Genomic DNA, 27,801 nt, shown 5'->3' on the forward strand with positions numbered 1-27,801 from the left:
TGAGCGTTGCGTCTTCACCGCCAACCGGAAGTGTCGTCACTGCTTCGTGAATGTTTGACCTTCCTCTATTTCTGGCTGCTTTACGGTTGACATGGCGAGAGGGAGTTTGGACAGTGCAGTGTGTCCCGACATTTGAAATGCTGCTTCTAACTCTTTAACCAGTGACACGGTGCAGGTAAGCTTGACTCGCCTTCGATGTATTCTTATTTACTGATTCACAGAGTGTAGTTTAGTTAAGGACATTTCTGGAGGGTCCATTCATTCATAAAAATCACATGCTAGGCTAACTAATGTTAGCTAGAGAAGACGTGTGTACGTGACGTGCGTGCTGTTCGCTTTTTTTGTTATTACGTCTTTGTTTTTTTACATTACGTTCCCAGTAGGATAAACGTGTATACGTTTAGGGATATTTAAAAAATAAAAGGCAGTTTCGGGGTCCGTTTACTTTTTTATTTAACCCACACCTGGTCACGGATGTTTGTTAGCTTAAAAGACCAGTATTGCGACACACCGCGGCGCTACCAGCTGCTGTTGATTTCTAAATGTTTTTAGTCATATACTTTTTATATGTAATATTGTATCCTATATATTTCGCATACATTTTAACCCCCCCCCCTTAAAAAAGTGTGCTTTATCTATTCCATTCTTATCCACACAGTTCTGTTCTCTATCTTTTCAGGATGTTGTCAGAGTAAACTAAGGGAACAATGGTGAAGTATTTTTACTGCTCGGGTTTGCTAAAGAGCACTTGGGACCAAGTTTGCACTGCTTTCTGGCAAAGGTATCCCAACCCTTACAGGTGAGCATCCAATGGCGTTTTCCCCACATATACTTTTCTGATACAACTAAACAAAATGAAATATCATCTTAGATCCCCTTCCTGATCCAACGCTGTATTCTAACCGGGCTGGGGACCGGCACAGGGAGACCCGGACTTGGGCCCCCTTGTGTAGTTAGGCAGTAAAGTGAAGGGTCCACAGGACCCACGGCCATCCCACCGCTATAAGGAAAATCCTCAATGCACTAAATATTTTCTTTACATGTCATGCTTTAGAAGTGATTAAAACAAGTTGATGAGTATCTAAAAGCTGAACTTTAGGAGTGACTATAAGAAAAACTGTTAATAAATTTAGCTGAAAAGGCATTATTTATTATAAAACAGAAACATTTTTACAAATACTACACTGTCTCTGGCGTTGTAAGATTTTTGTTTTGTTTACCTAATATTTAATTTAGCTTAAATCACATTTCTACATTATACTTAAGCACTTTTATTTAATTCCCTTTTTGTGTCGACATTTTTATTGTTTTGGGAAAACTGAAACTATCTTCATGACGATTATTTATTGTTTTTCCTTTTCGGTTTCATGCAACACTCTGGTGTTAAATTAATAAATCTTTTTGTTTTTTTATGCTTTCATAACTACCAGTATTCCTGTCTTCACTTGATTTTTGTTAATTTTGCTTTAAATTGTGGGAAAATAAAATCTAAGAATTTAACTGAAGCTGACATTAAAATGGATTTCCTGATGTAACTGCCTCCGATAACGATGAAGCTCTCACCTATCAGCAGTGAGATGATTCGTTTGTAGAAAGAAGCAGTTGATACAGAAGACTAAAAAAGTTCCCAAACGTTTTATGAAACTTAGAAAAGGAAAATGGCCAATGAATTATTTTGAAAACAATGAATTGCCATCTCCAACTATTTTCTTCTTCCTACAGTAATCATGTCTTGACAGAGGACATCATTTTCAGAGAGGTGACCCCAAACAACTGCCTCATTTCCAGACGACTGTTGACCAAAACCAGCCGCTCTCCTCGCTGGATGGAACGCTACCTTCCAAAGCACATGGCCAGCTCGGCGTACATCATTGAGGACTCCATTGTGGACCCACAGAAAAGGACCATGACCACGCTAACATGGAACATCAGCCACGCCCGGCTCATGGTACTGACACATTTTCCGCCACATTTATCTAAATGTTTGCGTCGTCATTTTGTGTTCATTTGTTGCCTTTTGTCAGTCTGTAGAAGAGCGCTGCCACTACGAAGTCGACCCTGAGAATGGCAGCTGGACGGAGATTAAAAGGGAAGCCTGGATCTCGTCCAACGTCTTTGGGCTTTCTAGAGCCATTCAGGTCAGTGGAGTGGAGCGCCGTTTGTGATGTTGGACAGAACGACGACTCAGCCATTTCTCCTCAGTAAAAGTCTCCTCTGTCTTGGCTCACTTTGTTGACATTCCAGGAATTTGGGCTGGCAAGATTTAAGACGAGCGTCACAAAGACCATGAAGGGCTTTGAGTATGTGCTGGCCAAAATGCAAGGTAATGATGGGACGGTTGCTCATTCTACTCTGTTTACATTTAGTCTCATCTGTGGAACAATTCCTTTTCGATTATCCGAAAACATGATGCAGATTGTGGAGAAATGTGGATAAAAATGTTTGGTCTTTGGACATAATATATTGTTTTTTTTTTTGTTTTTTTTTTTTACATAAAATGGACTTCTGTAACAAATTAATCCTTCGAAGTAAATTTTGTTTGGCAGGAATTAAATGCTAGAAAAGCAATGAGTAAAACAAAAGGAACAACTGAGAAAAGTAAGGGATAAAACAAACTTCCTATCAAGAGCTCACAAATCCAGAATGAGATGTAGAGTTACTCTTTAGATAATCGGGCTGCCGGCTTTGCCTTCTAAAGATTTCAATTAAACTGTTTTCATTCATTCATTTTCCAAGCCATTTTTTCCCCTTTCGGGGTCACGTGGTTGCTGGAGCCTATCCCGGCCACTTGTGGGCGAAGGCAGGGGACATCCTGGACAGGTCGCCAGCCTGTCACAGGGCCACAAAGCACACCCATGCACACACACATTCACACCTAGAGGCAGTTTAGAGTAACCAGTTAACCTATGAAGCATGTTTTTGGATGGTGAACCTTTTGATAACAGTATTAAAACTGCACTGAATCTCCACAGTCTGTTTTTCTTTTATAGTTTTCTTTCTAAAAAAAATTAAAATAATATTTCAAATATTAATTTAGTTTTGAACTAGAATGTTCCTTTTTTCCACATAAAATGCACTAGTTTGACATTGTCTGCATTTCCACCTGCTTGTAAAAAAGTCCTAAACGGTTTATTACCTTGGATTGTTGCTGGGAAACTGATAACAGCTGATACACACCAAACCTTTGAGATAGACTGAACTTTGTCACACCGGTTAGAAATCTATGTTTGGCTGTACAGCCAGTCTACTTCCCATCCTTCAAAGACAATTGATACCAACATAAGAACAGCTGTGATGTGTATGTATAAAAATATATGTATAGCCCCGAAGGCCTTACTGGTAAAAACAATAGCTAGGAATTAATACGTAAATACCATTTATTCCAACTCCATCAAGAAAATGCGTTCTTGATGTAAAAGGTTACCTGTTTGTTTTTATCTGGATCAAGAACCTCAAAATGTGTCTTTTTTTTGTGGACTGATGGCTTTTGTGGTCAGATTGACTACAGGATTGGAACAGTTTGGTTTTTACTTTTAACAGGTAGATTACTGAACCAAAATGAACCAGATTAAACTCAGATTAGAGAAAACCTTTTGAAGAAATGTCCAGCTGCTGTAACCAAAGATTACTATTACTTCCAAAACACAGGATCTGACTAATCTTTTTTTTTTTTTAATATTGATTAAAAAAATGAAAGAACTTGCAGCAAAAATGATTTTTTTTATTTATTCTTTCTTTCTTCAGGGGAAACTCCGTCGAGATCATTAGCGGAAACAGCGACAGAGCGTGCGAGGGAAACGGCGCTGGCAGCTAAAGAGAAAGCCAAGGACTTGGCTTCACATGCACAGAAGAAGCAATTCGTTTGAGCTCGACTGACACTGGGACGTACTTGCCTCTACTCATTCAGAAAGGCACTGCTTGGGCAGCACGGGGTTAGACTCATCCAACCAAAACGGTGGGCGGACCACAAAACGCCTGATCTGGGTTGGGAACCTCCCTCGTCACCTCCGATGCCTCATCCTCTGAGCACTTTCCATCGATGAAGACCGTGGAAATGAGTGCAGAAGGCCCAGCATGCCATGCAGAAATGTCCACTGAAAGTGTTCCTTAAACCTCTGCTCAGCCTCAATTCCCGCCAGGGTTTTACATTTCATCTTGTTCCTGTTTGTCCTTTTCAAGCTGTTTCAGAAAAGTCACTTGCAGTTATCTGATCAAACCTCAATCAATTAAAAAAAACAAAGTCCTTGATGACATTGTTTGGTAAAAGGTCTACAGCTGTAATAGGAGCTGTGGATACTGCTAAACTGTAATAAAGCTGTTCCATAACACTGTTCCATTACAGAAATGTAAGTTTGTCAATAAAAATCCATTCATTACATCACTTTGACATTTATTTCCTAATTTCAATTTCTAAGAGTTCAGTCTAGGATCAGATTTTTCTTTTGGTTGAACTGAAAATGAATTGAAATAACTCAAATAAAAAGGACCATAAACACATCTTTTAAATATATAAAATATTTATTTGTTTAAAAAATGCTTACATCAGTTAAAAAAAGAAATGCTACATAGTTTTACTGGGCGGAAACGAGAAAAAAAAAAGTAAGGCAGCTTGCATATAAAAAGTGAAAGAGGTTGGGAGAGCACCTGGGGTCATTAAATACACCATGATCGCCTGTCATAAAGCTTCTATTGCATAATTACAAGTAGATATGGTCTGCCGTACAGAAAACATTGGTTGTATGCATAATTCACAACATGCTAAAAATACAAACCTCTCTAAAGTAACTTAATGCCTAAACTAAAAGGAAGATCAGATTCTTCATAGTAACTAAAGACTGAATTGTGCACAAATATGTCAAATAGCTTTTTGGCAGCGGTACTTAATCACCAAATATTGATGTGCAAAATGTAATAATGTGTTAAGTTTGCAGTTTTCCTTTGGAAATCTTGAAACAAGTGCAATAGATGGACATTATGTGCAACAGAAAAAGGAAGAAAAACATCTGATGACTGCCAAAACACAGCACAGAAAAAATGTGGAAGTGCACGCTAAACCTGAAACCAAAACAGTGCTAAGAAAAAAGCTCAACCAATACAAAACCAAATCTGACTTAAGGCAGGATGAATTTACTGTAGACGTAAGGATTGTTCAGGTTTGATTATAGGAAGCCCTTTTGAAGAAGACTGAATGCTTAAATGCTGGAAGATAAAGAAAACGACAACCGTATGGCTTATGAGCACAAAGGAAGTATGCAAAATGTGATGTACATCTTAGCTTTGTCGGTTTTGACGAGTCCTGCTTCAAAAAGTGTGGAGCAGCAATATGTTTCTGCACGGTCCTTCAGCTTCTGAATGTTTTTCCTGGTTTTGTCTGCTTGGTGGATGGAACGGGCGACAAAAGAAAACCTAAGTTCCTCACTGTCATAGCCAGGCTTTGTCCATGCTGGAGTAACAGTGGTCTGCACCCGTGTGTGTAATGCTCAGTTCATCAGAGTCGCATTCAAACACGATGCTTTCCACGTCGACCTCTACGTCCTCTGTGAAGAAGCAAACTACATGGATTAGAGACCACACCGGCAAATGCCCGACGAACAGGTTTTATGTGGACGTCGATGGGGTTTGTCGTCCGCCTACCTGTGTCCGAGTCCGACCTCTCTGAGGACATGGTGGAGCCGTGGCTGTTGTTCCTCATCCTCTCCGTGCCTCTCTCCAGCTGCTCCAGCCGAATCCGGAGCTCCCTCTGCTCCCAGAGGAGACGGCCCTTTAGCTGCTCTGCACGCTCGTCCTGCTCCTGCAGCTTCTAAGAGAGAGCAACAAAACGGAGCTTCAAGAAATGCTTTGAACCAAATCAAAGCTCTAAATACTACAGGACGTGGAGGTGCACCTTGATGTGAAGCTGGGCTTGTCTCAGCAGGCTGAGGGTGGTGTTCCTCGACGAGTCGGACGACAAGGGGACTTGCTTTTTCAGCTGCTCCAAGCAGTGTCTCAGCTGAGCGCGTCTGCATCCACACAAAGTATCTTCAGCAACCATGCAGGAAGTCAAAAAGTGTGCTTTTATTTTATTTTTTGAGAAAAAGGTTTACCTGTTCTTCTCCAGTTCGTTGTGAACAGACCTGTTACTGCAAAAAAAAATAAAAAAAATAAACATCAGTATGTGCCGATAAATTCAATTAAATTTATAAAAGAAGCAGCAACAGAAAAAGTTTTATTTTTATTTTGGTGGTGTTGAACACCATTTTCAATGTAAGGCTGGCCACGCCCTCTTATCGCTTATATCTTATGTAAATAGACAAACCTATTGCCACCGACTGATATTTTCTTGCTCTTCTGCTTGCCCGTCTTGTCGGAGTGAGGAGAGCTGATAGGAAGGACCAAAGCATATCCATGTTCAGCCTCTGCGGAGGACAAAAACAGCCCGCTTAGACTGAAACACAACAGCAAGCGCACTAACTTCTCATTTTTTCAGCTTCTGATCGTTTTGATGGAAAACTGCTTTAAAAGTTGCCAAACAACATCCTTTCCATCCAAATCCCTCCGCATCCGTCACCAGCCGATTTCGGTTGTTTTGGCGCCATCGTTAACGACTCAGCCATCAAATCAGTGTTTTCAATTTTAATTTAAAATATATACATTTTACACTTCGTCCACAATTATAGTAGCTTATTTTAACGCACCGTCCCCGGTCTAAACTTTCAGTCGTCGTAACGTCCGCTCAGCACCGCCCGGACTCGATTTCAAACTGGCCCAGATTGGCGCCTTCCAGTACAATGATGCGATCGATATATAGGTCACTGAGTCAAACTGTAAAAGAGCCCCTACCCTGCATAACCCCCGACTAGTAACACTGTCAACAACACATCAGATAATTGCCAATTGTGTTCTACTGCAGATATATTACGCGGATATAATTATAATGGCTTTCTATGCCTCTTGTTTTTGTTACAAGCTCTGCTGACGCTCGACAAATAAAAAGGCTAACCTCGCTCTCTCCTCTCCAAAAACTCCGCAGCCCGAAGAAGAACTTGGATGTTGCAAATGTGTCCTTCCATTTTCTGCTTTAGATATATTTAAATAGGGTTGGCGATCGCAGATAAATAAACCTACTGTGTCACAAGCATCAACACAGACTGCAGGAGGGAGCGGGCTGTGTCTGTACTACGTCTGCTTTGCCCAGAGCTTCAATGCCTCTGCTGCCTTCACGAACTTCCAGCAAGATCGGAAATTTCCGAACGTTTTGACAAAATCCTTCGCTACATGACTTTTATGAGTGGAATAAAAATATATAAATTATAGAACAATTTTAAATATAAGGAGCGTTTAAATTATTTGAAGAAAGAAATGTTCGCATCTAAAGCATTGTATATTAATATTACATTTCTTCCAAATTAATTTGTTTGTACACAGATATCCTTAAAATAGTATTTATTGCGCCTGAAATCAAAAATACAGTTTATAAGACAAAAAGTGTCAGTAAAAACTATGGATCTGCATTTCTATTGTTACGGGTAGTTTGCCCTGTCTGAATACCAATATTTCCAAAGGCATATGAACGTCACAGCAGACACGTCACAGTCAAGCCCTCTACTCCTCCCCTCCTCTAGAGACGTTCGCGAGACCCTTTTGTGTCATTTTTGTTCATAACATCTATTTTATCGTACTTTTCCCGCACATGAAAATATATCACAGCGTTATGTGTTATGCACGCCTGTGCATTTTCATTACGTGTGACATTTTTCCTCAATAATTTTTTTTAGGTTTTGTATTGTGGCTTTATTAACTCTCATTATTACAAATGAATTATTCTGATATAGTTGGGGTCCAACTTGCTTGCCTACTGACTTTAAATAGCCATTCTCATTTAACATTTTTACTTTACTATATAGATGTGTTTATTTGTTTAGAATTTGGTCTCCACCATTTAATATTATTGAATATAAAATAGGCTTTTGCTAGGAACCTAAAAACGACTCCATAAAAAACTACCTAGCTTAAAGTAATATGAAGAAAGGGGCGGATAGTTGCCCTTTCCTAATATGGCGGCGACTGGCTTCACTGTATGAATGCGACGTCAACGTTCTTTCCCATTGAGAGGAGAAGCATCCTTGCCAGTAGTAGCTTTAACCTTTGAACTCCCGAGTGTGCCAGTCGTCCGCCATATTGACTGTTGTCTTGACTGGAGGAGACAGAGCGTTTTGAGGTCCGAGAAGAACCGAAAGTGTGCTCCTAAAATAATCAAAACTGGTGCAAACTTGGCCAAAGCATATTGTAACCACCACCGTCATGGCGAGGAAGAAAAGTAAGCAGCAGGGGGTCGCCCAGAAGGAGCTGGCGCCAGGGACGCAGAACGCAGCGAAGAGCTCAGTCTCTCCCGGCGATGCAGCTGGCGGTGGCGGTGGGGATGCTGGGCTGGATAGATTGGCCAACACCAGGGCGAATCAGGTAGCTAAATGCAAGCCAATGGTTTTCTTTTCACATAGATTAGAAGAGGCACCAACCCACATACTAGCACATTTTTACCCCATCCAAGTATCCTCCGTCCATTCAGCTTTTATTCTGTTTAATTACACGCTAAGGTGAAAACAAATGCTTAGGACTTGAACGTTATTTCAGACTTGTACTTCTTGCCTTCGATCATGGAGAGCTTTACGAGGTTGGCTATACGACTGGACAAACCACAGTAAGCTAAATTAACATAATTTGCGTGATCAGCGCTGCACTCCATCTCTTATACTGGGACAGGTGACATTGTGCCCGGGACAGGTCGTTCCATTTCCAGCCTTTACAGCTCTTTATCCGCCCAGCTAACGTTAGCCTACAAGGCTAGCCAGTGTCGCTGATTGTTAGCGTGCTGCAAACGTGCTTGCTGCACGAGCCCTCTTCAAGCATATGCTAGCCGAGCTGTTGTCTAGACACTTTAAAATGATAATAATAATGATAATGAAGTTTTAAAATTTCCCCATCGAAATGCCACACATATATATGCTATAGTATTCTCTTTTACTACAGAACCACATAGTATTTTGAGTTACAAATGTGGACATGCTATTATTTTATCTGTCAGTCACAGTACACCTGGAAGCTACAAACATGCATCAGGAGATAGATGCTCCTGTCCTCTCAGCAGCTACGCCGCCTCACATGTGATCCATTCACTGTTTTGGTTTTACAGTATATTGTAATCTAAAGCCACAACTGACTGCTGCCATCATTTCTGACTTTCTGTACTTTGTTTTGAACACAAACGCTCCCATTTTGAATGAGATCTTGAAAAGCAGCTTTTCTTTTCCACTTTTGCATTGATCATTTTAGACTGGATCACATCCAGAATTTACCTTGTTGTCATTTATTCGTAGCATAATGCCAAAGACTCATTACTAGTTTCTTTTATCGACGCATTCAAAGATTGTCTGCTAGACCAAAATATGCATAACTTTGTGGAATTATTTCAGAGGAAAAACAGGTATAAAGGAGTTTTCTCTTAGCTTCTTCAAGATGTTAATCTTTTGAGAATGCATTATTATTTATTTGTACTCATTTAGGGGAAAAATACACACAAACTATGAATCACAGCCTTTAATTATTAATGATTTGTTTAAACAACGATTCAATTCCTATCGTAATTTCTGGTCGCTGATACGATTCGTAGTTGATATTGGTTCATTTTTGAGGGATTCAATTCACTGACCTAAAATCGATCCAGGACATCTTTAGCCAAAACTCAACCAGTGTGACTCAGAGATAAATACCTGCTACTGAACAGAGCAGGTGTTTCTTGCAAGATAATCAAGTGCAAATGAAATATGTTTTTCTAACAAACAAGTAAACAAGAATGTTCTGTTTGCTGTTTCTGACTACGTCCTGGTTTAGCCTAATCAATGATATTTCCCCTGAAGTCCCCCAGCTTTACCTGTAGGTGATTGTTTGTTTGTTAAATAAATGTCATATTGAGATTGTAGTCCTGCATATTAAATTGTAAATTTATCATTATTGCAGTACTAGCCTTTTATGTTAGACACCCGCCGCCCAGGTAGACATGAGTCGTTTGGAGTTTAATTTAAGTTATGTTGACTTTTATTTTTTTTTAAACTGTTGCAGTGGAGTGGAAATGCTGTATTAGTTGCTTTTTTTTTTGGTTTTGCTATTTGTCGTGTATTGCAAGTTATTTCGTCATTGCAGTATTGATCACACATTGCAAGTTTTCCTTATATCGTGCGGCCTTAATCAATATTTACATTTCATGGCATGCCTGCAAGTTGTTCTTAGATGTTGACTGAATTTTAAAAAGGTTTTTGCTTCACCACTTTGAGTATTCAAAAGATGTAAATGGCTGGTGACTTATAGAAAAGTATTAACTCTTGTTAATAAAATACATTTTTAAAGCAGTTTTTATACAGTTATGAGGTGCTGTTACAGTGTTTGCTACCTGCTTGGCATTGGTATTTGCAATAAAGAGCTTTTGACACTTTGTGGAGGGGATGGCCACATCCATCCAGTTGTTGTCATAGTAACGAGATGCAACTAGCAGTGGGATAAGAAACATGTATGGTTCTTTGGAAGACTATGATAAATTAAGGAGAAGTTCTTCATCTCCTCTCGCTGTCTTTAGAAAGTTTCTAAGTCTTTGCACCACAAGCACCCAGTTGATGTTATTTCAGCTCGCTGTTGAAAAGCAAAGTCTTAAATCCCATACGCATGTCTAATTGCATTTTCTTCCACGCTTTCTGTCTTCACAAAGCCTATGCACACCTGCTGTCTCCTGTGCCATCGAGAGTTTAAAGACTGGGGTGCAGGCTCGGTCAACGGACTTCCCGGGGTCCATGGGACGAAGCTGGCCGACGCAGTGCCTGCGCTCTCCCAAGCGCTTTTGCGAGAGGTACCGGGACGCAAGCTGGCGGACGCAGTGCCCTCCCTGTCCCAGTCCCTGCTGGGAGAGGTGCCTCTTTGGATCTGTCAGAGCTGCTGTAAGAGTGTGGAAGAAGAGGAGAAGCGGAGCACGCAGGAGCAACAACAGGTAAAAAAAGAAAGAAATAAAAAAATAGACACTTATTCAGCTTGTCCCTTACATATTTTGTTTGTCACACAAATGCAACACGTCATGTTAACCTATTGACTGACGATAAACATGTCAGTGTCACACCTGAAATGCGACTTTTCTGAATGCTTTACATGGACCACGTCACATCAGACTCAGCTTTTCTCTGACGGTCAGCAGTGACTGATGAGACGGATGCACCGCAGTGTTCTGACTTGTTTTATACTGTTTAGAAAACGGTCTCTTCTCATTACTGTGAGATAGAGAAAATATAAAAAATGATTTGAGTTGAAGCATTCATTCTCTATATATCAGTGTTTCCTCCTATAACTTTTTGTTTGTTTGTTTTTAGCTTGAAGTAGTTTTTAGAACCAAACTGAAGAGAGCTGAGAAAAAAACTTTTGACCACACCAAAGCTCATCAATATTAGACATCTGTTTCAGGGATCTGTCAAATCTGGTAAATCTGCAAAAGTGGTGGCAGTTGGAAAAGTCTTTTGTAATAAAATCAACTAAAGTATCTTCCTGCTCATTAAATAAATAGAGATCTTTTGAGTATAGAATTGATTTAAAAAAACACAGTTGGTAGTTTAGGGAGGTAACTGGTGGACTTCCCATTTGTTTGACCAAATTACAGCGCAAATGTCAGACCTCTATGAAATGTATTGTCAGCATAATGTGTCTTAAGTGCATCATTTAATGCTCTTTCAGGACCACAAGAATTGCCGTTGTTACGGTTACACTCCCTTGCTTTTGCTGTTGTCTCAATGAAGCTGTAAAAATCTTCAGGAAATAATGAAGGAATATCTTCACTTTAACCGCTTGATGATTAATATCAGTCAAGTCAGTAAAATGTTTAACTTATACTCTAGCTATTGAGCTTAATTCAAATAGATTAGCATCATTTCTTAGAGGATTTCTCTCATGTGACTCAGGGACTGCCTCTTCTTCCAAACTGGAACTCTGTAAACGTCTCATTGAGTATTCATTTTTTATTGACTTTTCTTTTTCTACTTCCAGGTACCTTTGTCGCATTCTTCCTCTTGTAAATCCCAAAGTTGTGGGAACGGTTACCCAGAGCAGAGTTCTGTGGACTGGGACCCCAGCTCCTTCCTGTCAGCCCACAAACTGTCAGGTCTCTGGAACTCAGCCCACGCCAACGGAGGGGAGCACTGCAATCACAACACTTCACACTCACCGCAAGGTCAGCCACCACGGCGTCAGAGAGAACGCTGGGGGAAACCTTTCTGAAATCAACACACAATCATGTCCAGGGTTTGCTTGTGAAGGATTTTTCTATAAATTAACTTAGCATCTTTGGTAATTAAGGACTTATTCATGACGAGTGTTTAGCAGGTGAGGAGCAAAAAAAAAAGATCTACCTTGTTACTGGCATCACTGCTTCTGATATGGATTAGAAAGTCAGGACTTTTACAATCCAAATGTCTATATTTTACATCAATGTATCCATTGTTAGGTTGAACTTTTTGCTGTTAAGATATACTAGAGATACGATACAATGTAACAAAAGCTCACAAACTGATGAGAGAGCAGGATCTCATCAGGTTGTGTGTATCTTACAGACGTGCTGACAGGACAGATCACATAACTAATCAATTAGTTATCGTCCATTAACACTCTTTTAACATTACTTAGAGGAGATGAGGAGATAGATGCACATTTCAGCGAGTGTGTTTGTTTTTCAAGAAGCCAAATATCTCCAGCTGGTGTGTTTGTTGGTACCAAAGTGAGAACAGGGGTTAGAGATAACTGGAGTTGGCTCGCTCACAGCAACCAGATCTCATGGTGTCTGTGGATCAACCCTGATGGGACGGATTCTGTAGTTTTACATCGCTTACTTTTGTAGTTCCGTAAATGTTAAACCGCAGTGGCTCACTATTGATTCATTTTTTTTCCTGTTCTGCTGTTGCTTCATTTGTTCCAAAGGAATGATCGTGGTGTTTTTTTTTTAACGAATCTGCTTATAGATTTTGAGGGAATCGAATTTTTGTTGCCTAAAAAGGCGACGTGACACATCAGTTTGTCTTGTTTTTCTGTATGTTATGTGTTAGATGTGGTCAAACTCAAGGAAAATACAGTGAAAAAGTAAAAGTAATCAATTATAGCATAAAATAAAGCAAATACGCTGGTTATGGTACATTTGCAGTTATGCTTAAATGACCTATTTTTGAAAATGATGCATTTGGTGGAGAAATTTGACAGAGTGATTACTTTAGATAATAACTGGTGGTAGCTGACATGATATTTTTCTTGACAATTTAATGTATAGACTGCTTTCGTATAAAAACACTAGAAATAGCTTTGGGCAAAAAAGAAACAAAAATGATAGGATGTTCTTCTGGCTGCTTTGTAATTGCGAGTTTTCTGGAAGTACTGCTGCGACTTCATTTCAAGCCCCTCCGTTCTCACAGGTGTAACGGCAGCATCAGGCTGTCACGACAAAAGAGGCCTTCATGAAGCACCTGGAAAATCTGCAAAAACCTCAGCGCCCAAAGTTTGTCCCTACAGCCACCCATCCTCCCAGAACTCCAGTGGACCTTCTGCTGGGAACTCCCTGTCTACCTCAGCAGACCTTTGTAAAACCCCTCCCAAGCACTTCAAGACCATGTGTCGTCGACCGACTCCACCAGGTATTGCCTTATGTTGCTGTGTAACGGTAAACAGTTTGGATTTGTCAGACACTTTTTATGTGTTTGTTGATAACATGCGTTCCGCTGCATCCTGTCCAGGGACACTAAATCCTCCTGACTACCAAAGGAGAAAAAAAATGCGTCCAGTCAATATATCAAAAACTACAACTCCCAGAGCCACATTTGATATCACGGAAAATGTCCTCAGGAGATACTAAATGTGTTTAGTCAGTAGTGTGCAGTGGTTGGGAGACCTTTAGGTTTAGAAATTTGCAATGCTGGTAGTCAGGAGGATACAGTCAAAGCAAACTTTTTTTCTTTTACCAACACTCTTCCTCAGACCCACAAAAACAATATTTGCCCATCTGTTAAAACAAGTTTTAATAGATGACAGGATTAAAAATAGTCTTTTATTTTTAGAATAATCTTGTTTGAAGTGTATATTAGTGGATATTTTAGTACCTGTAGTTGAGGAGGAATCCAGGAGAGTCACATCTTTGAGCAAAAACAGTCTAAGATGTCAACTTTGCTCGAACCACAGTTTTTAGACAAATTAATTTTTGAATGAAAAACGTGCATTTTATGATCATACATTTAAAGGTCATTAGAAGAAGTTTTTTCTATTTTTTTTTTAAATCTAACTAGGAAATTGAGCTCATCCTGGAAACCATAGCTCACATGTAAACTTGTAATTATAACATTAGTGCTTTAGCTGGAAGCCGTTTCTGGTTTTGTTGCCTTACAGCCTGGTATTTAATAGATATCTGCTGTTGTTGCAGAACAAAGAAAGGGAGAAAAAAAACTGAACATTCACTAGTTTTTCCAGACAGTTTTTTTTCTTGCTCCCACTTCTGTTGTGTTAGCTTTACATGTGCTTCAATCAGAACCAACCTGAGCTTTAAAACTTAAGACCCACTGGCATCTCCTACACAGCTGTAGGAATTCATCTCTTCTTTACTTTAAACTTCATAACTAATCCAGTTATATAACTTCATATTATATACCTAATATTCTGATAACTGTAGTCTGTTTATCATCTGACAAAACATCACCCGATCCCCCTTAATAAGGATGTTCTTCTCGTTTATGTGTCCAGGTGAAGCCTTTCATCCCAATGACCACCACCAACACACGGACTTGTCTGCACCTCCAAACAGCCCCACCGGTCTTTCTTCCCAGCATTCCTCACTCCTGCCGCTAAAGTCAAACTCTGGACTGCATGGCCATGTAACCTCTTCGTGCAGTGGCGGCGGCATGGCGGCCCACGCTCCCTTCTCCCCGCTCGTACCCAACCTCCACAGCCCCACCGCCAAGCTCAGCTCTCCAAGCCCCGACAGCCCGACATCTGTGCACAAGCCCAGCCCGTGCAAAAACTCCCACATTCCCTCGGTGAACACGCAACACGGCAAGCTGGGCACATCTCTCATGGGCTGTAACCACTCCTGTAATGGACACAGCCAGGGAACCGGGCCTCCTTCCAATGTTGGTCATCTGACAGCTGGGGCCTGCAGGTTCGTTCGGATCTTAAGCTTCTTTCATGGAAAGTTCCACTTTTTTAAAGCTCTTTGAGGAGAATGATGGCTTGTATTCCTTGTTTTTAGGGATCAAGTATGTAAGGGACACAAAGTGACGAATGGGACGCTGTGCCACCCTTCGTCTGAGCTGGATGAAGGCGAGGATGAAGACAGCAGCTCTGAGAGAAGCTCCTGCGCCTCATCTTCCACCAATCAGAAGGATGGAAAGTACTGTGACTGCTGCTATTGCGAGTTTTTTGGACACAATGCGGTATGCTTTTCAGTTGTTTTTTTTATTTGATGTAGTGATGGTAAAAAATGTCAGACATACATTGACGGAATTGTGAATGTAGCCTCCAGCTGCACCGACAAGTCGAAACTACGCTGAGATCCGAGAGAAGCTCCGCTCGCGTCTAACCCGCCGCAAAGAGGAGCTTCCGCAGCGTCAAGACTCGGACCTGACGGCAGCTGGCATCATTGACAACAGGGACGTGGATGAGCTGCTGGACTTCATTAACAGTTCTGAGCCCAAACCCGTCAACAGCGCCAAAGCTGCCAAAAGGGCTCGACACAAGCAGAAAAAGAAGGTGAGGTGACTCCACAAAATATACGTCTGAATGTTTGCCATTCTTTTTTTGATAATAATACATTTCATTTTTATAGCGCTTTAAATGGCACACAAAGACGCTTTACAACATGTAAGCAAAAAACAGTTAATAAGAACAAGAGTTAATACAATAAAAATAAAAAACATAAAAAGACAGATTATTTTAATTCTTTTAGAGTTTTAATATAAGTTTTAATATGGCTGCAGGTACAGATTGTACCCACAAAGATGTTAAGATTAGCCGCAAGAAAGAACAATATCGATGAATTTTGATTAATACCCTCACGGTAAAACCAGATTTTTCTCTGTCTTCTCCTTCATAAATATATTTGAGGAACTTTATGATAGAACAGGAAATACATAGACTCTAAATATTTGATAACCAGTTCATTTAAACACTGTTGTGTTCACAGACCAAAAGCCTTACTTGTACACTCATTGTTGTGGCAATTGTGTTGCAGGAAAAAGCTCAGCAGTGCAGCACGGGTACTGCAGACGGTGAACCCCACTGCGGTCCGCCCGAGCTCGCCGATGAGCCCGTGTCTGACGCCCCAGAGGCCAGCCGCCTCCTCGACTGGCCCCAGCTGGAACTTGAACGGGTCAACAGTTTTCTCACGAGTCGACTGGAGGAGATTAAGAACACCATCAAAGACTCGATAAGAGCCTCGTTCAGCATGTACGACCTCAATCTGGACGTCAACGACTTCCCAAAGAAAGCGGCCACACTGGAGGGAAACCATTTACTTTCTCACCTCAACGGTTCGTCTGACTTGCAGCAGATTGACCTGGACCTCTCTCCGCTCTCCCTGGGAACGTTTAAGAGTCATCTGGACCTGGTTAACGGGTGGGAGGACACAAACATTGCCTCATCCTCTAGTGCCACAACCACTTCATCGGGAGTCGGTGCCGCTTCGAAAGACGACCAACGGTTGCAGACTTCCACTGGTCTTTCAAAACTTGTAAGGGTTCGCTCTCCAGACGGATGCTCGTTGTCTGGATCTGACAGTTTACCACAGGTGCCCGACCAAGCAGTGGCTAAATCAAAGGAGGACACCCCAGATCCAAAAAACACAGCTGTCAGAAACTGCGGTGGGAAGTCGAAGAAGAACAAAAAGCACCAACAGAGACAGGAGCCATCTGCGGCGGAGCTAAACTCTTACAAACCAAACAAAGCTCCCTGTGGAAACGAAGTACAACCAACCAACGAGATGAAAGAAACCGCACTGAACGGCTCCAAGTCTGGGAGCAAACACCTTCATCCGCCCGCAGAAAACCCCAAAAACGGACCTAAAAAAGCTGAGGACAGCAGACCCCCCAAGCATGTGACAAATGGTGGTCCTTTGAGTCTTCAGAAGATGAAAGGTGATGCAGAAACTCGAGGTCGGCCGGAGCAGGAACCTGTGAGCAAATCTCATCCCGCTTTTCCAGCAAACGGGACTCCACCGCAGCAAGCCAAGGGGAAAAATAAGAAAAACAAAAACAAGGGAGAGAAATCCAGGAACGTTATTGGTACAAGACTCCTTCCTAATGTGTTTTTATTCCCATTTTATTTTGAAATGTGAATCTAATTTCAATCTTCTTCATTCCGTAGATGATGTTTTTCTCCCAAAAGATGTTGATCCCACCGAAATGGATGAAACTGATAGAGAAGTGGAGTACTTTAAAAGGTAAGCTCAGCTCGACATCAGTTTATTAGAATAATGTTTCAGCCAGATAGGTTGCATTTAATAAAACACAAAAAACTCTTTTCCTTTTCTTGCTCTATGTAGGTTTTGCCTCGATTCTGCTAAGCAGACCCGCCAGAAGGTAGCAGTGAACTGGTCAAACTTCAGCCTGAAAAAGGTTCCCAGCAGCGCAGCGCAATAGCTTGAACGAGTGCCAGAAAAAAACTCTTTCAGTGCAGCCCCGTTTGGTCTGAGGCCTTCCCAGTTTTTGTTCTCCTCCTTACAAAAGCCAAGGGACCCTGGTTTGACATTCTACTCTCCATTCAGCGACTGACATGACTTATGGCTCACGAGCCGGACAGCGTTCTCAAGGCCAACTATACCTTTTGCTATTACTGCAATGTTCACTGTTCAATGAGACTTGCAACAATCTGTTGAATCAACTGCATCCGTGTGCTTACATATGTAGTATGTAAACAATTACCATACATGAAATAAATGGTTTTTATCACAACTCTGAGACATTTTAACATTGTTAAACGGCTGGTTTTCAACCAGTTCAGTTTGGTGCTCTTCATGTTTTATGTTCTGCATTTCTACACTAAGCCTCTACAGCACACTATAGTCTTAATTTTGGAGATGCCGTCAAAGGCAAACTGCAGCTTATTTGGCCTTCATAATAAAATACTTCAATTGGGGAGCAGCACTGATCACAATTGCCTTTGTTTTATTGTAAAAGTGGCTTTTGTGCCTTGGTTAACCCCTACAGATTTTAAATCCTTTTTCTCCTCGAAATGAAATAGCAAACACTTGACAAACCTGCTATTTTGTCTTATGATAAATTTAAAAAAAAGCATGCCTTTCAACAAGTAACATACCAGCAACATGTTTGTACATAAATGGAATTTCTACATTGGGTCCATGGGTGCAAAAAAGAAAAAGAAATTGTGCTAGAAGATTCCTGCACATGCATCCCTTTGCATGATATGGATCGTTGAAAATGGCTTTCAAACTCAAAAAATGACAAGGTTCCTCTGTGTCTCTCCTGTGGGTGTTTAATGAGTTATTTTTAAGCTGTAATTTCATTTGATACACACTTTTGCATCTGTGGAGGAAAACACACTACCCTAATTATTTCATTTCACCTCTCAAACTGCTTTTTCAGAATCTCAATTCATTGAAACCCATGTCTATTGGCCACTTGTTCTTATTGACTTAATTTAAACATTTGTGGATAATGAAATCACATTTCTAGGCTTGTTTTAAGCCTTTTGCCATGGGTTTCTCAGACTTTTGCTTGTGTGTTTCCGGTCATACCTATGTACTTACAGCTGTCTGAAGCTCCCAGGCTTGGTTATTTGATTATTTTTCATAAAAACTGTCACATAAGAAACCTTTGATTTCTTAACTAAGTGTTATGACATAACTAGGATGAACAACTTTCTTTGGTTTAAGTCTGTGCTGAGATTGTGTTTTTAATATACGATTTTTTTCCAGGTTATATAAACTAGAGCTCGTAATGTTTCGGATGTAGATTTATACTAAAAAGAAAAGCCAAGTGTATGTTGGCTTTTTTTCCCTTCTTTTTTTTTTAATTCACTTTTTATACTGTCAAAATCTTTCGTTCGGAAAGATTAAAACAATACAGCTTTTGGCAAAAATTAAAGTGTGGTCGTTATTTTTCAGTTTTTCTTTGGTTTGAAATTTACTTCCATAGACGCTCCTTTAAATATGCGAATACGTCAAGTTTGACCCTTCTGAGACACCGTTCGGCGTCGGCGTTCATGGTGGCTGAACGGTCGCATTAAAAAGATTCTCGAACTTGATTCAAAATTATTTTATATTCAGTGATTTGTTTATCGTAATAAAACATATTTGGAAAGCAGATACAATGGACACAGAAAATCTTCCAAAAAAGGTAGGTTTATTTTTAAAAACATCCATAAAGTAAGCACTTAAGCTGGCTTAAGGCTAGCATGCTAGCGCGAGCTAGTCAACTAAAGTAAACGAACCTTTATTTTGCCTTCAATAGTTCAAAATGGTTCCGGAAGATAGTGGAGAGCCAGAATAATACATACATATTTCATTTGTTTAAATTCTGAAACAGTTATTTGGATGATAATTTATTGCTAGTAGTAGTAACAGTGCACATACATACTAAAGACAAGTTACGTAGACGATATTGTAGTTTTCTTATTCAAAAACCTCACCATGAGATTTTCATTTGCTATTAAACTTCTTGTTTTGGTAGTTACAAAAATCCCCGAAACCGATACATAAGTCTTGCAATGTGCATTTACCTTTAAAATCGACGGTAGTTTGTATTTTATTCTGACATTTGTATCTAATTTAAACACATTTTAAACTTGAGAGGCTAGAAAACCCGTACTAACCCAACCTATCTGTTCAAAATCTTTTATTAATTTATTTATTTTATTTTTGTTGCCATTGGAATAATATACTTTTCCGTGTAATGTCTAATATTGGGTAAAATGTGACTATTAAGGCTATGTATTACATGTAGTATTTAAATCTAACTTTATTTATAAAGCACTCGACATACATCATTATAAAAGTGTTTACTTTAAGAGGCTTTGAAAGCTTAAAAAAAGTTTAAAAATTGCACGTTTAACTTCTTGTAAGGGTCAGTTTTAATTATATCTTCATGGTACACATTTGTCTTATATTTCTGTAATTATAGGTTATCGTTACTTTTACTATTTAGGGTTTATCTTCCTTTTCCACTTAAATCCCCTCATCTCCAAATCCAGGACTCAAATTTGATCATTTATATTCTTTCTTAACCCTCTAATATGTAATATATGCTTCACAGCTTTTATCTGAATTCATTTATGGCTCAAGCTCCTGTAATTCATTTTTATAAATTGCAATATCTAACATAAATGATAAAAAAAAATGTCTTTACTGGCTATATTTAGTGCTTTCTACCATTTTTAAAAACAAATATTGTATATTATCAGTTACTTTTACGCTTATGAAGCACAGTACAAACTAGGCACAATCTTAAGAGAGAGAAATATGTAGGGTAGTTTTCCTGCTCATCTTCTCCATACAAACTTCTAAATTTGACCTGATCCTTCTTTTGGATCATACCTTTTTCCAACATGAATGTTTAGATGTTTTCCTTATTCCTGTGGTTGTATCGCAAACATTTTTAGATGTATTTTTTTAAGTACAAATCCCACTTTATCAGATCAAAACAAACATGCTTCTTTTTTGACAGCGATCCCATGGAGAGGAGGAAAATTCTGGTTCAGAAGGATCAGAGGATGATGATTATGTTCCGTACGTTCCGGTCAAAATCAGAAAACAACAAATGGTAATTATTATTAATGTTTCTTTTCTTGCCTTCTTGAAACTCTAAATGATCAATTTAATAGCCTTATTAGAGCTATGTCTCAGATTACACATAATTGTCTATGTGCAACACCCTATTGTTTTAAAGTATTTCAAACCCATCCTGAGAGTGCCATGCTTGTATATCTTCTTGAAGAACATGAAGTTCAAAGCATATTGTCTTAGCTGCAGAAAATGTTGCGTCTGCGGGGAAAAGCGGTGGACGAGGAGCAGAAGGACAGCGGGGAGGAGCAGAGAGATGAGGATGAGGGTCTCGGTCCACGCTCCAACGTTAGTCTGCTTGACCAGCATCAGCATTTAAAGGAAAAAGCTGAAGGTGTGTGGTTAAAACTCAGCCTTTGCATCATAATTTTAAATGTTAATTCATCTCGAACACGGCTTAATCTACGCTTCCACAGCTCGTAAGGAGTCGGCCAAAGAGAAGCAGCTGAAGGAGGAGGAGAAGATTCTTGAAAGCGTTGCTGAGGGCCGAGGTGTGCTGATGCTGTTTTGTTTCATTTGAATCAGATTAACTTGTATAAATGTAAACATGCTAAACTGATTTGTTCTTTTCATCCAAAAGCTTTGATGTCTGTCAAGGAAATGGCTAAAGGTATCATATACGATGATCCTATAAAAACAAGGTGAGCTCCTAACCACAGACTTACTGAATAAAAACAGTTTTCTCCTGGATAATTCTGAATATTCTTTGCAGTTGGAAGGCACCGCGTTACATCCTGAATATGCCTGAAACCAGACACGAACGTGTCAGGAAAAAATTCCACATCCTGGTTGATGGAGATGGCATCCCTGCTCCAATCAAAAGTTTCAGAGAGATGAAGTTCCCACCAGGTGTCGTACGATTCTCACTCGTAAAAATCAAACTCAATTAATAAAGTTTCCTCTGGGTTTAAATAGGACTCAATTGTTTATTTTTTTTGCAGCAATTCTAAAAGGCTTAAAAAAGAAGGGAATTGTACACCCAACACCCATTCAAATTCAAGGAATCCCCACAGTGTAAGTACTGTACCCTGAATGGAAACTGTGATCAACTCTTACACACATGTAAACCCTTTCATGAGCTGATAGTTTGTGTTTGTTTGTTTGTGTGTGTGTAGTCTGTCAGGTCGAGACATGATTGGAATTGCCTTCACTGGATCCGGAAAGACTCTGGTGTTCACGCTGCCGATCATCATGTTTGCTCTGGAGCAAGAAAAGAGGCTGCCTTTCTTTAAAAGAGAGGGACCATACGGACTCATCATCTGTCCTTCAGTAAGGCTTTACTTGTAAAAATGATGACAAAATATGAATTTAAATCTATATTTTAAACTTAATGCATATTTTTGTGTCTTGTTTCAACTCTCAAAGTTCAAACCCTAGTGGAAAAAAATAAGTCCAGTTTTAATAAGGCAGCAGCACCTTTCCCTCTTTGCTCAATAATCCATGTTAAAAGCAGTTCTTTTAATTAGTCGCTTGCTTTCTTTAGATCTCCATCAGGAAATTGTTTCTTCTTCTCAATATCATACTGATGCATGCGCCTACAGTGCCCTCTAGCTGTTGTTGGTGGGAAACAATCACTAAAGGGCAACTGGTTGTTAATGGAAAAATAATAAATATATAAGCGTATTTATGTGTAAAAAAATCACAAATAAGTCCCTCCTGAGCAAAAGCCGTACCCCTGGCCAATCTATGAAAAAAATGCTACTTAGACTCCGGAAAATCTGATACAGGAGATATAGGGAAAAAAGTTATTGTTTTTATGTCCAAAGTTTTTTAGAAACGGCTAATATCTCTGCATGTTTTAAGGTTAGTTGGTAATAGTCGTTGTGCTTTTACTTTGATATTTCTGGATATATATGTTTTACACCTGAACTGATTTTCAAGTTAAAACGGGCATTCAGGATGAGTTATTGATCCTGATGTAGAAATGATGCAACAAGTTACATTGAAAACCAAAACCAAAAAGCATTGCTTGAGGAGATGAAGACATTTGTTGCATCAGAATTGATTTTTATTTTCATTTTATTTTAGTTTTTTCAAAAAATGTTGCAACTCTTTTTCTTTCACACCACATTAAGTTACACAAGACAATCCTTGTAGCCAGAGACTTTAGAATAGAAAATGAGATTTTTTCGTTTTTTTTTTTTTTTTAGATGAAAAGAACTGCGATCTACTCCATCTCTTTAAGATCTAAATATTTATTGCAATTGTTTTCTCCAGCGAGAGTTGGCAAGGCAGACTCACAGCATCATCGAGTATTACTGCAAGCTGCTGGAGGAGGAAGGAGCCCCCCAGCTCCGCACTGCCCTTTGCATCGGGGGAATGTCTGTCAAGGAGCAGATGGAGGTTGTTAAACAGTGAGTGAGGCGGACGATTTCTCTTCAGGGGAAAAAAAATCTGCTGTCAGAGAAACCTGTAATAAATGTAATTAGTAAGGATTTTTCTATCTGAGTTGCAGCACTAGGTTATCCATATCATGTCAAAAAAATGTAAATATAAAAATATCTAGTCAACAGCGTTAGTGGATATAGTTTTAGAATCAAATGTAGAAGTTTGTGGTTACAAACATGTTTCTCTGATGTTCAGTGGCGTTCACATGATGGTTGCCACCCCGGGAAGACTGATGGATCTGTTGCAGAAGAAGATGGTCAGTCTGGACATTTGTCGTTACCTGGCTCTGGATGAAGCTGACAGGATGATTGACATGGGCTTTGAGGAAGACATCAGGACCATCTTTTCCTATTTCAAGGTGAAGATTTCACTTGCATCGCTGTTGTTTCAGGCTATGATTATTTTCACAGTCATCCTGACTCTGTCAAGAAGATTAAAAGTCTTCTCATGTTTTACACCTCAATGTATTGACCCGTTATTTTTTTACCTTACAATTCTCATAAGGTTTGTTCTTTGAAGAACTGCTTTAAGTGCATGAACATGTCCATCAAATTATGTCTTTATCCAATTTTTAGCGGTTATTCTTAGTATGCTGTGGCAAAATGACATTTTAAAATCAAAATTCTTGTTCTTTCTCTTCCTCCAGGGACAGAGGCAAACCCTTCTATTTAGTGCCACTATGCCCAAAAAGATCCAGAACTTTGCCAAGAGCGCTCTGGTCAAACCGGTCACCATTAATGTGGGGAGAGCCGGAGCAGCCAGCTTGGACGTCATTCAAGTATGTTCATGTTTGATTGAAATTCTTCTTATTTATGTCAAAACTTTATGACTTAAATATGTGAATGCTTGCAGGAAGTGGAGTATGTCAAAGAAGAAGCCAAGATGGTTTACCTTCTGGAGTGTCTCCAGAAAACTCCGCCTCCTGTGAGTACATCCTTATATGATCAAATACGGATGTCCCATTTAATGCTATGAATCAGGCAAAAAGAATTTAGCAGACGCTACTCACTAAAAGTAGTTTGCAACCCATATATTTTTTTAGAAATTAATGAACAATTCCAACAGAAAAAATAGTTTTTGTTGTAGCCTTTTATTCACGCAGGTTATAAATGAAGACACCGGATCAATAGTCGACCACAAACGATCCTGCTGGAGTCAAGTATCTTAAGAAAAATTGGAAGGTTTCAAACAAACCACATTCACCTTTTAAACAAAGCAGTCGCGCCACTGATCTATTTTGTGTCTGGGACGTGTGAGCTTTGACAGCACCGTCTTGATAATCGTGACTGGTGTGCCGCCTGAGTGAATGCGACTGCTGATTATTCCGCTGCAAGCAGTTGCTTTGATAAGTGGTAGAAAGCAGGAACAGGACAGCCGACAAGGACATGGATGAGAGGGGGAGAAATCAAAGGGATCTGATGCTTTTTAAGTCATCAAAAATCAATGGAATGTTTGAAAAACAGGAAGTTTGAATGATTTGGAAAAGCCAGTTTGATTGTTGGGGAAGCATTAAAGTTTCCGTTTGTTATGACAGGTTCTCATCTTTGCTGAGAAGAAGGCGGACGTGGATGCCATCCACGAGTATCTGCTGCTGAAAGGAGTGGAGGCAGTGGCCATACACGGAGGAAAAGGTCTGCACAAGTGATTGTTACGCACCAACAGGCAAAAGCAGCAAACAGAAACCGTGCAGGAAATGATTTTGTGTTTTTAAGGGAAAGTTTAACACATTGTTATTTTACATTGAGTAACTGCAGATCTGATTAGCTGATTAGGTTTTTATGAAGTCCCACTCTGATCATCGTTTTTGCTGTTTGTAGCCAAAATAAAAGGAAAACAGTGACTTTTTCTAGGACGTGGTTTCTGCAGAGTGGCAGGAGTTCATTTGAAAATTTGTCTCTGACTTGTGGTCAGCTTACAGTCCCTCACACCCCCAGCTATTGGAGCTATCTAGCCGTACAGTTTTGAGCCAGATCCCAGCTTGTGCAGCGAAAACTAAGATGTACATGGATCTTGTTGTCTTCTAGTGCAGTGGTCCTCAAACTTTTGAATGCCGTGGACCGGTATGACATCATTCAAAGTTTTCACGGACCGGTCTTTATGTTGGCAGAGACATGACGAGGCAAACTCTAAGCTTTTATTTTGATAGGCATGTCATTGTACATCGTACAGATGTCATCATCCTCCCCCCTTTTCACACTCATGGTGCAAAAAAGAAGTACTGTCTATTAAATGTAGCTTTCTTTTTTTGGAAGTGGAAAGCTACTCATCTGTTTTCTGGCTGGGCGTTTTCCCATCGGCGAAGAATCTTTCCAAAGACGTTTGTTTTTTCCTGGGTTTTATTTTAGCGGTATCCTATCACGTGACCGAGAAGAGCGCCTTGGCCGGCGTCAAGAGTGACATAGACAGAGAATCAGGCAATTTTTCAAAATGAAACATTCAGATTCCGTAATAAATGAAACGGAAGTACTGTAATGCAAGTTATTTATTCTTTCTGTGCGGCCCGGTACCCAATGACCCACGGAGCGGTACTAGTGTTCTAGTGGATTCATCAGAATAGAGCTGAGCAGGTAGCCTGTGTCAAAAACAAATAAGTTTTTTTTCCTAACATCTATTTTAGTCTGCTTCTGATTCACAACAATTTGAAAAAGAAGTACTTAGACATACAACTTTAAGCTTAATTTTCTTAACTTAAGAAACTTAATTTCATTTTAGACTAGGTTGAGAAACAATAGTCTCTTAAATGCCTTCTGTTTTGTTTGCTCTTTCCTATCATCTCCACTAGATGTCGTCCTGCTACGTAATTGTTTAGTTGTACAGAAATACCAGTCTCTTTTTTTTTTTTTTATTTGACATGTGTTGGTTTTGTTTGTTTGTTTTTGTTTTTTAGACCAAGAAGAAAGAACTAAAGCCATAGAAGCATTTAAAGAAGGGAAGAAAGATGTCTTGGTTGCTACAGATGTCGCCTCCAAAGGTCTGGATTTCCCAGCTATTCAACATGTCGTGAACTATGACATGCCTGAAGAGATAGAAAACTATGGTAAGAGCTGATCTTCCATCATCTCTAAGACCTTTAAGCTGATTCCATTTTGTACACATGTTTAACTTTATTCTTTTTCCTGTCCAGTCCACAGGATTGGAAGAACCGGGCGATCGGGAAAGACCGGTATTGCCACGACCTTCATCAATAAAGCCTGCGGTAAGAGACGTCGCTCAAGGATAAGGCCTCAGTATGTTTTTAAAAGCTTCCTCTGCTTCCACTGTGGGGTTAAGAGCAGAGTTCTAACAACAAAAGTGACGTAAATTGTGTTCCAATTATAAGAATAGGTTTGTAAAAAATGAGTTCATGATTCCTTTTTAGAGAAGATAACTACACATGTAGGCGAATTTTTTTTTAACTCCAATGAAAAATTTGTTTTTAATGTTTTTAGCATGTTCTTATTTCTCATGATGGACATGTATGAAGAAAATTAAGATTAAAATAGCATTTCTGAGTGTTTCTCTGTTCAAATCGTGAATCAGGAGCAGACAGCTGAATAACTGGTTTAATTATTCACCATTTGAATTGCACCAGTCATGTTAGGTTGGGGGTTTGAGGGGCCGTAAGCAAGCAGGAGAGAGTGTAAACAAATGGTTGATGGGAAGTTGGAACGGGCTTATTACACGCCAGCAGTCCCGCCCACAATACAGAAACAAATTTCCAATGAACTACTGCTGCTCCGCAGAAATTCTGTCCTAGAGAATGACCGTTTTCTTGATTTTGGCTAAAAATGGCAGGATCTTTATAAAAAGACCACCGGAAGTGTTTTAAAAATAGATGAAAAGAGAATTGAAGTGGGACTTAAAAATAGTTTCCTGCTATGGAACTATCCCGGATGAATAAGAGCTCTCAAGAAACTAGCAGACAGACTATGTGTCTTCCTCTTCCTGTCTCCTGTTAGACGAGTCAGTGCTGATGGACCTGAAAGCTCTGCTAATTGAAGCCAAGCAGAAGGTTCCTCCAGTCCTCCAGGTTCTCCAGACGGGAGATGAAACCATGCTGGACATTGGAGGTAAGACACTCATGGTCAACACATTATTTAATAAATATGCCTCTTATTGCCTTCTCCTAATCCATTGGTTTTGGCCTCTGCTGTCTTCACAGGGGAGAGAGGCTGCACATTTTGCGGTGGCCTCGGCCATCGGATCACAGACTGTCCAAAGCTGGAGGCCATGCAGACCAAGCAGGTCACCAACATCGGACGGAAAGACTACCTGGCTCATAGCTCAATGGATTTTTAATGGCTCTTTTTTTAAGAACATGTCCTATCAGTGTCCAGCAGATGTGAGAAACTTTTGTTAGAACTGTACAGTAGGTGTTGTGTCACTAAAAGAAGGAAGTGTATTTAATTACCACCTAATATCATGTAAGGTGAAAATGTTTGTTTCTATTTTTTTTCTTAAAATGGACTTTTATTTTGTAAATGCCTTTTTTTACAAGAACAAAAACCTTTTGAGCTTTTAAGTTGTAAATAAAACTTCTATTCTTGTTGAGCTTCTGTGACGTCTGGAAAATTGAAAAGTGTGGCATCACTCTGCTCAGGAGGAAG

At 39.7% G+C, this 27,801-nt stretch overlaps 4 protein-coding genes across 4 annotated transcripts; 3 read left to right on the top strand and 1 right to left on the bottom strand.

The window, feature by feature from the left end:
- The first annotated feature begins 2 nt into the window (after positions 1-2).
- On the top strand, positions 3-4,378 carry prelid1a (PRELI domain containing 1a). Its single transcript, XM_004073372.4, has 6 exons — positions 3-175; positions 680-799; positions 1,723-1,948; positions 2,025-2,138; positions 2,245-2,323; positions 3,745-4,378. The coding sequence occupies exons 2-6, from the start codon at positions 708-710 to the stop codon at positions 3,864-3,866; spliced, it is 633 nt and encodes a 210-aa protein (XP_004073420.1). The 5' UTR covers positions 3-175; positions 680-707; the 3' UTR covers positions 3,867-4,378.
- Positions 4,379-4,499: 121 nt separating this feature from the next.
- mxd3 (MAX dimerization protein 3) lies at positions 4,500-7,189 on the bottom strand. Its single transcript, XM_004073375.5, has 6 exons — positions 6,980-7,189; positions 6,296-6,395; positions 6,084-6,119; positions 5,885-5,999; positions 5,635-5,800; positions 4,500-5,537 (listed from the first exon to the last, which is right to left on the bottom strand). The coding sequence occupies exons 1-6, from the start codon at positions 7,047-7,049 to the stop codon at positions 5,422-5,424; spliced, it is 603 nt and encodes a 200-aa protein (XP_004073423.1). The 5' UTR covers positions 7,050-7,189; the 3' UTR covers positions 4,500-5,421.
- Positions 7,190-8,080: 891 nt separating this feature from the next.
- fam193b (family with sequence similarity 193 member B) lies at positions 8,081-17,981 on the top strand. The gene is made up of 10 exons (XM_011480323.4): positions 8,081-8,439; positions 10,736-11,011; positions 12,052-12,235; positions 13,464-13,682; positions 14,779-15,193; positions 15,284-15,467; positions 15,550-15,783; positions 16,265-17,312; positions 17,395-17,470; positions 17,573-17,981. Exons 1-10 carry the CDS (start codon positions 8,281-8,283, stop codon positions 17,667-17,669), a joined length of 2,892 nt encoding a protein of 963 aa, XP_011478625.1. The 5' UTR covers positions 8,081-8,280; the 3' UTR covers positions 17,670-17,981.
- A 1,236-nt stretch (positions 17,982-19,217) lies between these two features.
- On the top strand, positions 19,218-27,745 carry ddx41 (DEAD (Asp-Glu-Ala-Asp) box polypeptide 41). Its single transcript, XM_004073376.5, has 17 exons — positions 19,218-19,385; positions 20,712-20,807; positions 21,011-21,161; positions 21,244-21,318; positions 21,408-21,468; positions 21,540-21,676; positions 21,769-21,841; positions 21,943-22,096; positions 23,045-23,181; positions 23,411-23,573; positions 23,862-23,993; positions 24,068-24,139; positions 24,750-24,846; positions 26,103-26,252; positions 26,340-26,411; positions 27,154-27,264; positions 27,357-27,745. The coding sequence occupies exons 1-17, from the start codon at positions 19,359-19,361 to the stop codon at positions 27,491-27,493; spliced, it is 1,845 nt and encodes a 614-aa protein (XP_004073424.1). The 5' UTR covers positions 19,218-19,358; the 3' UTR covers positions 27,494-27,745.
- Positions 27,746-27,801: the final 56 nt, after the last annotated feature.

Source organism: Oryzias latipes, chromosome 10 (assembly GCF_053564925.1).
Source record: "Oryzias latipes strain Hd-rR chromosome 10, Olatipes_Hd-rR_3.1".
Lineage (NCBI taxonomy): Eukaryota > Metazoa > Chordata > Actinopteri > Beloniformes > Adrianichthyidae > Oryzias > Oryzias latipes.